This window comes from Jaculus jaculus, chromosome 1, assembly GCF_020740685.1.
Source record: "Jaculus jaculus isolate mJacJac1 chromosome 1, mJacJac1.mat.Y.cur, whole genome shotgun sequence".
In the NCBI taxonomy this organism is placed as follows: domain Eukaryota; kingdom Metazoa; phylum Chordata; class Mammalia; order Rodentia; family Dipodidae; genus Jaculus; species Jaculus jaculus.
Window position 1 is genome coordinate 39710230 of NC_059102.1, and position 12130 is coordinate 39722359.

The window sequence follows — 12130 nt, forward strand, 5'->3', positions numbered from 1 at the left end:
AAAATGAGGTTTTTGAGGTCTAAAAATGACCTTTGAGGTACTTCAGGTCTGAAAGGTGAGGATTGTTTGGGATACTTGAATCCTTCTCAATATTTCTCCTGTTAGAAACATTTAATGTTAAAGCTTAGCAAACATATTGCTGACAGAACCACAGGATAGTGTTAGGGGGCTGCAGGGAAGATCGAGAGCTGGAGGGGAGGCTGGGTCCCAGGTGTCAGGGAGGTGGGACTGAAGGAGGGTCCAGACAGGGTCCATTAATCAGGATGGCTGGACCCATGGGCATGAAGGTTCAGAAGGTGGAAACAAGCAGCCTAGGGGAGGCCAGGCCAGGAAGGGTCACCTGTTAAAGTAGAGCAGGGCCCACCCTTTTTCCTGTGAGGCAGAGAAGAGACCAAGTAGGGCAGCTTGAAAAGACGCACCAATGAGCTCAAACTGGAGTGACGGAATGGGCATGGGAAGCAGGGCCCAGGCCAGGTACGAGAGCTCCTGAGCAGGGAACTAGGTGCCCTGTGGGACCCACAATTTAATACAGATTCCATATGAGCCACCTGGAAGGTGGATCTTGGGGAGGGTGGGGCAGGGTTCATTTCTCTGCCACCCTAACCAGTTCAGCTCACAGCTCAGAGTGTTCTATCAGACCTTGGAAAACCAGTACCCTAGTCTTCTGCAGGTTAGCTTTCCTGGGAAAGTGACCAACAGTTAGGATTGGACCGTGCTATTTGGATGACCTTCTGTTCCAAGCTGAAAATGCTGAATACTTCTCAACTCACACAGTTCTCTCTTTGATAAGAGTTCCAAGAGAAAGCAGTTTCCAGCACCTTGCTGAGCTCCAGTACCTGACCCCATCAGCTAGTCCTGGATGGGGGAGGGAAAGGAGCAAGAGCTTGCTACTGCCAAAGGATCAGCTCTCCAGATCCTCAGGATCTCTGCTTGCCTGCTCTGGGAGCCCAGACTAGAGCTGGTAGAATCTATCTATGGAATCAGAACATTTCTCTTTTTCTTTTTTGCCAGGATTTAGGGTGAGAGTCAGGGTTGGTGGCATTTGGGTTAGGGTTCAGGAGGTTGTTAACCATTCCCAGGAATTTCAATGTTTCCCTCTCTCTTGCAGCGTTTTTCACTAAATTTCACACTGCCAACGAACACAGTCACTACAGCAGTCCCCTTTCTCCAGGTAGGTCAGTGAAAGGTCAAGGGGGAAATTGCAATGGGCACGCTAGCGCCAGCCCCATGTACCTCATGTTTGGTGATAAGGTACAGAGTCTGGGTTGAGGTGTGCTGAAGGCAATGTAGTTAATTACAAAAAATAAATGTACATTTTAAAAGGAAAAACCAAAAACAAAAAAGAAATCTCTTAAATTCCCTTGAGCAGAAACATTGACACAACCCTCTCCTCATTCTGTCTGAATTTACCTATGTTTTTTAGTTTATTCTTTGTGCTATTGTGATTGTACTTTAAATAAAATTCTTTTAAAAAGTTATTTATATATTTAAGAGAGAGAAAGAGACAGACAGAAAGAGGTGTGCCAGGACCTCCTGCCACTGCAAACAAACTCCAGATGCATGGGCCATTTTGGGCTTCTGGCTTTACCTGGGTACTGGGGAATCAAACCCAGACCCTCAGGCTTTGCAAACAAGTGCCTTTAACCACGGAGATATTTCTCCAGCCCTGCATATAATTCTTTTGTGTGTGTGTGTGTATGTGCAGATATACACGTGTCTTCAGGTGCACACGTGGGTGTGTGTGCTGAGACCAGAGGACAACCTCAGCTGTCATTCCTCATGTGGTGTCCTTTTTTTTTTGAGACAGGGTGTTTCATTGCCTTTGGGCTCCATGAAATGCTCCTTTTTTAAAGAAAAGCACTTATTTGCATGCATGCACGCGTGTGCACGTGAGCGCACACGTGAGTGAATCTCTTGCCACTGCAAATGAATGCTTATTGGTGGCTGGGGAATTGAATCTGGGCCAGCTTGCTTTGCAAGCAAACACCTTTATCTCCTGAGCCACTCCCCCAGCCCCAATAACTCCTTTTGTATTATTCATGTAGAAATAGGGTCTTGCTATGTCACTGAGGTTGGCTTTGAACTCAAGATCCCCTGCCTCTACCTCTCAAGAGCTGGGGCTGTAAGCATTCACCACCGTGCCTCACACCATTTTTATTTTTTTGCCAAAACCAGCCCAAGTCAGTGCATTCCTGAAACAATGGCTCACTCGTCCCACCATTCTTGGAAAGAAAACCCTATAGGAAAATGCAGGGTTAGAGTAACATGCAGGTGAGGAGGTTGTGCTCAGGTGAAAGTGTTATCAGTCACCCGAAGAGCAAACATCAGGCCTGCTTACTGCATGTTTCTGCTGGGAGCTTGGGATCCACACACTCAAGTTCAGTTAGATTAATGGTTATCCATGGGACCTTGGATGACTCCCACAACTTCTCTAAGGTCCATCCATCTCTTTTTCATTTTTTTAAATTTTAATTTAATTTTTTTTGGGGGGGGTCAAGGTAGGGTCTCGCTCTAGTCCAGGCTGACCTGGAATTCACTATAATGTCTTCAGGTCGTCTCAAACTCATGGCCATTCTCCTACCTTGCCTCCCAAGTATTGGGGTTAAAGGTGTGCACCACCACACCTGGCTCCATGTCACCTTTTTTTGTTTGTTTGTTTTTGCATTTTTGAAGTTAGGGTCTCACTATAGCCCAGGCTGACCTGGATTCCACGATGTTGTCTCAGAGTGGCCTCGAACTCACAGTGAATCTCCAGCCTCTGCCTCCTGAGTGCTGGGATTAAAGGTATGCGCCACCATGCCCAGCTCTCCATGTCATTTTTTAAAGAGATGACAGTCGCTGAAAGCCCCTGGGACTGTGAACCCATCAAACTTGTCAAGAGGATTAAATATAGGTCTGACAGTGCTTTGCAAAGTTTTTAAAGGGCTGACCAAAGCATAATGTGATGCCCATTTGATTCCCAAACAGCTCTAAAAGCAGCTACCACTGTCCTCATGTTACAGATGAGGAAATGAGGCCTTGTAGCTTCCAAGCAAATGAGCATCCCACAGCAGGCAGAGCAAGCTCTGTGATCTTTTTATCCTGTCTGTGGTGCCAGGGACCTAATGCAGGCTCATGTGCATGCTGGGCAAGTGACCAATACCTGGTACCACTAAGCTACACATCAGTCCCCAGGGCCTGGGCGCCCAACACCACAGGACTCTGTATGACCCAGTGTACACGTTTGCTCCTGTGGAGCCTTGTTCCCAGAGGCTGAGATCACTGCAGTATCACAGAGGTGAATGGAGTCCAGCACCCCTCCTCAAATAGAGCTGTGAAACAGTAATGTGTTATTCAATAATCGTCTCCAGGCCTATTAACCTGCTAACCTATCATCTGTTTCACTAAGTACTTGCAAACAGTTAATGTTTCCTTTGTGAGCCTTGCTCCAGGGTCCATGTTTCCCCCTAGCAATGGGGACAAGTAGGCAAAGCATGCTGGAAGGCACGGGAACAGGGGCAGGAGAGGTAAACGCTATCATGACAAACCCACAGGATGAAGAATGAAGACTCAGCCTGAGTTTCTGAATTCTTCTCCCTCTAGCCTAATTTCATTCTAAGTCTTGATGGGAAACAGAGGACTAAGGGTCTATGTCATGGTTGCTCTTGTTAACAGTTTAGGAGAAAAGGTGAACTTTAGGCAGAATAGCTTAACCTTTCACAGATTATCTTGCATATATATGTTCTATAGATTTTATTTTCTCACAATGCATTTTCTTTATTCATACAGACTTCCTCTCCAGTTGTCACTAGTGGGAAAGCAGCAGTAAGTATATACTTCAATGATCAAGCCTTGGTTTGGTCATTTGCAAAATGAAGATAAAAATGTTGTGTTCAGGACTGGAGAGATGGCTTATTGGTTAAGATGCTTGCCTACAAAGCCTGAGGACCTATGTTCCGCTCTTCAGAATCCACGTAAGCCAGACACACAAGGTGACACACGCGTGCAAGGTTGAACATGCGCACAAGGTGGTGCATGCGTCTGGAGCTAAATTACAGTGGCTGAGGCTCTGGTGCTCCGTTTCTCATTCTCTCTCTCTCTCTCATAAAAAAAATGGCCAGTTTGTTGGGCTTCCCTCAACATTTTTTTTTTGGTTTTTGTTTTTTGGTTTTTTTTTGTTGTGGTAGGGTCTCACTCTAACCCAGGCTGACCTGGAATTCACTATGGAGTCTCAGGGTAGCCTCGAACTCACAGTGATCCTCCTACCTCTGCCTCCCAAATGCTGGGATTAAAGGCGTGGGCCACCACGCCTGGCTCAACATATTTTTTTAATGCTTTATTCATCTCTTGCATTTGTTTTGATGATTCATATTTGATAGGTGAACCATCACCAAGCCCTGGACTGGACTCAACAATTATCACAATACCATCTCAGCTCAAAAGTGAGAGAGGGGCTGGGAAGAGGGCTAGCCCAGGTCCGATTCCACAGTACTCACGGAAAGCCAGATGCTCAAATTGGCATGTGCACCTTGAGTTCATTTGCTGCTGCAGCAAAAATCCCTGGAGCACTCACTTTCTCTCTCTGTGTGTCATTAAATATAAATAAATGAATGAGTATTTTAAAAAGTGAGATAGAACATACAAAATCACCGATGGATTCAGTGTTGAGCAGAAGAAGCCAGATATAGGAGAGTCCACACCTTATATTTATATCTATCTGTATGATGTTGAAAACCAGACCAAACCCATGCTCAGTGTTGGGAGTCCAGGCTAGTGGTCACAGATGGGAGGCAAAGGGAGTATTCTGTTTCCTGATCTGAGGGTGAAAGGTCATCATGGAAAAAAGTCATCAATGACTTTTGAGAAAGTGCTTTATGACATACACTTTTAAAATTTTTTTTTGTTTATTTTTATTTATTTATTTGAGAGCAACAGACAGAGAGAAAGAGGCAGAGAGAGAGAGAGAGAGAGAGAGAGAGAGAGAGAGAGAGAGAGAATGGGCGCGCCAGGGCCACCAGCCACTGCAAACAAACTCCAGATGTGTACGCTTCCCTGTGCATCTGGCTAACATGGGTCCTGGGGAATCGAGCCTTGAACTGGGGTCCTTGGGCTTCACAGGCAAGCGTTTAACCACTAAGCTACCGCTCCAGCCCTGACATACACTTTTATTCTGTCATAAAAACACACCCCGCCAGAGACTCAGAATTATAGAAGAGTTACACATTTTGAGGGATGCTGTGGGTTTTGTTCTAGAAAATTCTGCAAATCTGAAAACTTAGGTAGCTACAAGCATGACGATTTCAATTTAGATCAAAGTTGACATTGGGAGATTAGTTGATGCATTGTGGTAGTTTGAGTTAGGTATCCCTCATAAACTAATGTATTCTGAATGTTTGGTCCCCAGCTAATGGCAATTTGGGATTTGGAGCCTTGCTGGAGGAGGTGTGTTGGTGGGGGCAGGCTTGGCAGTGTTACAGCTAGCCTGCCCTTGCCAGAGCTCAGCTTGCTCTCCTGCTGCTGTTTTCTACCTGCTGTGGCAGGTGATGTCCAGCCTCTGCTCATGCCATGCTTTCCCTTGTCATCATGAAGCTTCCCCTTGAGACTGTAAGCCAGAATAAAAGGTTTTCCTTTCATCAGCTGTTTTGGTCAGATGCTTTGTCCCAGAAATGAGAAGGTAACTACAAATGGATGTAGTACAAATACATTTTTAACAGTTACATCTAATGTTTGGGGACGTAATAAAAGCTTTGAGTTATTGTCAGGTTGTAGGTGAACATGGCATCTAATCATTGCTCTGAATTATACTTTTTAATATATTGAGGAGACATTTGTGCTTCTGTTCCCAGGAATGCCTGTTCAAACAGTAGTCCATGTCTGTTAGATTAGCACTGTTACAATGGATTTAAACTATGTAAATTAGGTCCCATGAAAGCAGGTCATTTGTCATATGTGTTACAAAGTATTTTTTGGCAGTCTTTCATTACTCATTATTTTTGTATATGACATTTAGAGACCATTCAGGTTTTTTTGTTTTATTTTTTAATCATTAAATTTTTAAAATTTTATTTATTTCTTTGCAAGGAGAGAGAGAGAGAATGGGCATGCCAGGGCCTCCAGACACTGCAAATGAACTCCAGATGCATATGCCCCTTGTTCATCTGGCTTACCTGGGTTCTGGGGAATCAAACCTGGGTCCTTTGGCTTCGTAGGCAAATGTCTTACCCACTAAGCCAGCTCTCTAGCCCTGAATTTTTTTTTTTAAATTTTTAATCATTGGATTTTTCTTGCAGGATCTGGGCTTCCCCTGACTCTTGCTCTTTCCTCTCTGTACCAGGACTGTGGGCCCTCTATTGGATTAGCTGCAGGCATCCCATCCCTGGTGGCCACAGCCCTGCTGGTGGCCTTGCTGTTGACATTGATTCAGCGAAGACGGAACAGCAGTGAGCCCATGGAGGTGATGATTGCTTACCAGGTCCAGATGTGGGGCTGGGATCAGTATTTCAGTGCACTAGCTTTGGGACTAAGAGTATCAATTCAGAACCTGTGCTGTTTCCTGAGAACAAGGTGGTGAAAGTTTCTAGGCTAAAACTTTTCATGAGCTGGGTATTCAGGCAGAGTTGATTTGCATATAACTCTCAAGTCACTTAAGGAAATCTCTGGCAAGAGGGATGGTAGAAAGTAGCAGTGGAGAGAGATGCTTGATGTCATACAAACATATGTCGCCACAGTGGGTATGTTACCTACTTAGAGATAGGTATGTTACCTACTTAGAGGGAGAGAAGAGGATACAAGTGTCACGAAAGAAGGGTGATGACAGTGTGAGGAAGGAGAGGAGAGAAGGCAGTCATGAAGTATCCATGGTAGAGGCATGTTCAGGCCATCACCTTACCCTGTACAATTTACAAGAGAATATACTTCTTCCTAGAACCCATGCAAGATTACTGTGGGAAGCATTCTCAGAAATCAAAGGCACCTAGACCCATATATTCAACAATGTTCCTTGGTGTGACACACCTGTGTCAAAGAGACTCTGGGTTCTAATCTCACTTGCTACTTATGAATGTTCATGGTTGTTTGCATGTTGATAAGTGTTAACAGGGAGCTCAGAAGCCAGGGTTCTAACCCTGACTCTGCTACTTTATGACTTATATGATCCTGGGCAGGTGATTTAACAGTGCCTTGATTAATTCAACTCAAAAACAGATATCAGAAAAAACTACCTTCCTGGAATGAGGATGTAGCTTAGTGATGAAGCTCTTACCTAGCTCGTGTGAGGACCTGGGATCAAGCCCCAGCCCAGCCCCAGCCCCAGACAGGAACAAAGCCCTACAAATAAACAAAAGCACTAGCTTAAGAGGTAGGAAAATTATGGGGACAACATGAGACCAGGAGTGGTGACTATCTTTACATCACGTGTAGATGTGCATACAAGCTGAGAGCTTTAAAATCATTAAGTAGGACTGTGGGTTATGGTGGCTTTATTTACTTAGGCAATCATTTCTCATCCTTCAGTGTTTTATTTTTATTTTTTTTTCTTCAGTGTTTTTTAAAAGTATATTTATTTATTTATTTGAGGAAGAAAGAGAGAGAGCATAAGAGCATATCAGGGAAACCTGGCACTGCCAACAAACTTCAGACACATGCACCACTTTGTCTGGCTTTAGGTAGGTACAAAGGAATTGACCTGAGCCAACATATTTTTCAGGCAAGCACCTTTAACCACTGAGCAATCTCTCCAGCCCTTCAGTGTTTTTTTTTTAAATAATGTAAAATGCTAAAATATACCAATCACCAAACCAATTAAATTGGGATTTCTGATGTTAGAACTGTGGAATTGGTCTAAAAGAACATAATATACATTTTGCTTAGTCTTATATTTTGTGCCACGGGGGATCAATGCCAGGGTCTTCCACATGTTCTAGGCAAGTGCTCTACCACTAAGCTACACCCCAACACAACATGGTTATTACAGATATAGCATCCTGCCCACCAATTCACAAAGGACACATGCCAAGACTGTCTAATAAACGTCTGGTACTAGGGATAGCATTGAACCCTATATGTCCTGTTTGTCACTATGCACATATACCTATGATAACATTTATAAGGTAGGCACAGTGGTGGATTAATATTTGTAACTAATAAAGTAGAACATTTTAAATAGAACAATGAATGTGAATATGGTCTGCACTACCATGGGCTGGCAGCATGTGTAAGGTAGACACACTGGACAAGGGGTGATCCTCCTCTCAGTGGGATATAGGATGCTCAAAATTTTATCATGCTACTCAGAACAGACATTTATATTTTTTTCCAGAATTTTCCATTAACATTTTAAGATCCATCTTGACCACTGCTAACTAAAACTACTTAAAATTAATTTTAAACATATGCCAAAGTAGAAAGCCTAGTACAGCGAACTCAATACTTGACTCATGGCCAATCATTTTACCTGTGGTCCCACACAGTTCTCCACAGTGCCAAAACTGTATTAGTCTTGAATAATTATACCTCTCATGGTTGTTTGGTTTCTTTTTTTTTTTTTAATTTTTTCTTTTTTTGGAGGTAAGGTTTCAGTCTAGTCCAGGCTGACCTGGAATTCACTATGGAGTCTCAGGGTGGCCTCAAACTCACAGCAATCCTCCTACCTCTGTCCCTCGAGTGCTGGGATTAAAGACATGCGCCACCACGCCCGGCTTGTTTGGTTTCATTTTATTCATGGTCAACTACAATAACTTTTCACTGTTTATTCTGTTTATTTTTATTTTTAACAAATGTAGGAAAGTGAAATACCATGTGAAATTTCAGAAATCTATGACAATCCCAAGATATCTGAGGTAAGAACTTTTGACTACTGCAGTCTTTAGATATAATTCATATAGAACTAATCAAAGGTTTCATTGTTTTAAAAATTGTTCATTTATGAGAGAGAGAGAGAGACATTGGTGGGTAGGAAAGAGGCTCAGCTGTTAAAGTGTAAAAGGCACTTGCTTGCCTCTCTCTCTCCTTCTTTTTTTTTTTTTTTTTTTTTGGTTTTAGCCCATGCTGACCTGGAAGTCACTATGGAGTCTCAGGGTGGCCTCGAACTCACAGCAATCCTCCTACCTCTGCCTCCTGTGTGCTGGGATTAAAGGCGTGCACCGCCACTCCCAGCTTTGTGTGTGTGTGTGTGTGTGTGTGTGGTAGGGTTTCACTCTAGCCCGGGCTCACCTGGAGCTCACTCTGTAGTCCCAACCTGACCTTGAACTCACAGTGCTTCTCCTATCTCTACTTCCTAAGTGCTGGGATTGAAGGCGTGTGCCACCAAGTCTTTCCTCATGTGATGCCCATTATCCTGAAATTACTGTTTCTAATGTTTTATCTGATTTGGGGTTGTTTCAGGTGGGAGGGTCAATATGGTTACTTTTACTCCATCTAGGCCAGAAGTAGAAGTCTTTACTGTATTCAAAAAAATCCTGTGTTCTCAAGAATCCTAGGAGATCACCCCCACGTGAGATGAGTACAATGGATGCGCAAGAAGCCCACATCTATGTGAAGACTGTAGCGAGAAGCGAGGAACCCCCACGTGACATTTTCCGTCCTCCGGAAGAAAGAGAGAGGAGAGGCTTGTGGTGGCTTATACCCAGGCTGAGCCTGGAGTGAGGCGGCTCAGCCAGCAGCAGACCTGGAGTTGGAACAGGCTGAAGACCCGTGGACTTGTCCTTGGGAAGGAGAGGAGCCCAGCTGCTTCTTAGCTTCGTAGAGCTGAAACGCATCTAGGTTGCCGTGTGTCTTTAGGGGACAGCTCGGGTAAGGCTCACTCACCCCTCAGACCTTGTGAATCCTCAGCACAGAGGCAGCATCTGCTGAGTTTGCTGTGTGCTCCGATGGAGGCCTACTGCACCCGACCCCAGCAGGAATTTGTTTTTTTTTTTTTTCTCTGTGATTTTGGGAAAGAGGCTTGGTTTCTCAGTGTTTTGTTTTCTCATCTTTATTTATTTATTTTCCCTCACAACCCTTTTCTCAAGAAATAGTGATGAGGGCTGGAGAGATGGCTTAGCGGTTGAGCACTTGCCTGTGAAGCCTAAGGACCCCAGTTCAAGGCTCGATTCCCCAGGTCCCACGTTAGCCAGATGCACAAGGGGGGGCGCACGTGTCTGGAGTTCGTTTGCAGTGGCTGGAGGCCCTGGCGCGCTCATTCTCTCTATCTCTGCCTTTTTCTCTCTGTCTGTTGCTCTCAAACAAATAAATAAAAACAAACAAAAAATATTAAAAAACAAAAGAAATAGTGATGAGTCCTAGTTTCTCTGGAAGTATTGGCTAAGGTCAGTTTGGTCCAAATTAATATATAAATTAAACTTATGTAAGCTGTGTGAAGGAAGCCATTTCTCATTTCCGAACCTGTCGGGGCAAGGGTCCTGTGGAGTCGCACATTTCCTGAGCACATGGGTGGCTCACGCCATAGGGCAGTGGAGAGGGTACAGACACCTGAGCCAGGCCTGCCACTGAGCAGCCATGTGCCTTGGAGAATGCGCTTAACCTCTCCATGCCCATGTTTGGTTTTATAAAGAGGAGGGGGCAATATTGCTTGTTCTCTGTAGTTATTGGAGACATTATATTAAAAAAAATAATAAAGGGAATTGTTTGCTACATAGTCGGCCCTAAAAATATCAGCCCCTTTTTCTTACCCCTTCTTCCTACCTCTTCCCATTCTGCTGAGCATCTGATTACCAGCCCTTGTTAGCCATAGTCATAAAGTCACCAAGGAACCATTTATTCTAAACTTTCTACTCCATGACCTGCAATCTAAATTATTGACCTCCAAAGATAATTAAAAGTGTCATTAGCAGTCAAGTGACATCAAATCTCAATGCTGTCTATTCTTATGTCAGCCAGCAAAAGCTAGTGTTGTAGTTACCTTAGTGTTGCTGGGACAAAACACCCCACCGAAAAGAAAGGATTTATTTTGGATTACAGTCTTGAATCATCACAGCAAAGGAAAGGATGGTAGAGCAGAGGCTGGGAATCACTTCTTGCCACAGTAGCTGGCAGAAAGAAGCAAGAGTGAGCTGAGCTATAGCAAGGAGGAGCTGAGTATAACACCCCTAAACATCCCTCACTAACACACCTCCTCCAGCAAGGCTCCACCTCCCAAATTGCTGCCTGCTAGAAACCAAGCATTCAAAACATATGAATCTATGAGGACATTCCACACTCAAACTACCACGACCAGGTTCTAAACTCCAAGAATCAAGACTTGTGGTGTTACATTCAAGAATGCTGAAATTTGCAATGGTAGGATCACCATGGATGTGTGTACCTGAGGGTGTTTCCAGAAAAGTTTAACTGAGTAGGGAAGACCCACCTTGGACGTGGGCAGCACTACTCCACAGCCTGGGGTCCCAGACTGAATAAGACGGAGAAAATGAGCTGAGCACCAGCATTCATCTCTCTCTGCTTCCTGACAACAGACTGAATGTGACCAGCAGCCTCATGTTCCTGCTGCCTTGCCAACTCCACCATGACAGACTGTACCCTCAAACTGTGAGCCAACATCAACCCTTCCTTCCTGAAGTGGCTTTTGTGAGGTATTTTGTCACAGCAATGGGAAAGTAGCAAATACAAAAGGTATTGGAGATTCACTTTATCTGTAGGCGACTTTTCTTTGCAATGAGCATTTTGCCTAATTTCTAAAGTAAGACATATGATAGCTTTGATGACAGCTCCTCAGATACCTTTGACCTTTGTGTCTGTCTAAAGGTACAGATTCTTTTATCTAAGCAAGAAATCATTCTGAGAGAACCAGAGACTTGAGTCCATGGGTAGGACTGCCACCTTAGCTTGCAGAGGACTCTCCACGGAGGCTGAGTGGAAAGGGAGCGACATCGGACCTGGGATAACAGGCACATAAGAACCGGTGATCCTCTCTTGTGTGAACTACTCCAGAGCAGGCTACTCTCTTACCTGAGAACCTCCTCTTCCAGGCCTCTCTGCCTCCACCCTTTTCCTCATAGCCTCTTTTTACTTTCAACACTCATTTCATTTCTCTGTGACTTTGAACAAATGCCTTCCTAGCATGCCAGTTCCCCTAACATCCACTTGACCTAGAAGATAACACATTCATCATGCCAACTTGTGTCTGTGACCAGAGAGTATCTAAGGAAGGCAATTC

At 44.2% G+C, this 12130-nt stretch overlaps 1 protein-coding gene across 1 annotated transcript; it reads left to right on the forward strand.

Annotated features, from left to right (window-relative positions):
• Positions 1 to 8753: 8753 nt before the first annotated feature.
• Positions 8754 to 9621, forward strand: Opalin (oligodendrocytic myelin paranodal and inner loop protein). The gene is given in 2 exon segments (XM_045141687.1): positions 8754 to 8816; positions 9448 to 9621. Coding segments are annotated over 2 exon segments (237 nt in total).
• The last annotated feature ends 2509 nt before the right edge of the window (positions 9622 to 12130 follow it).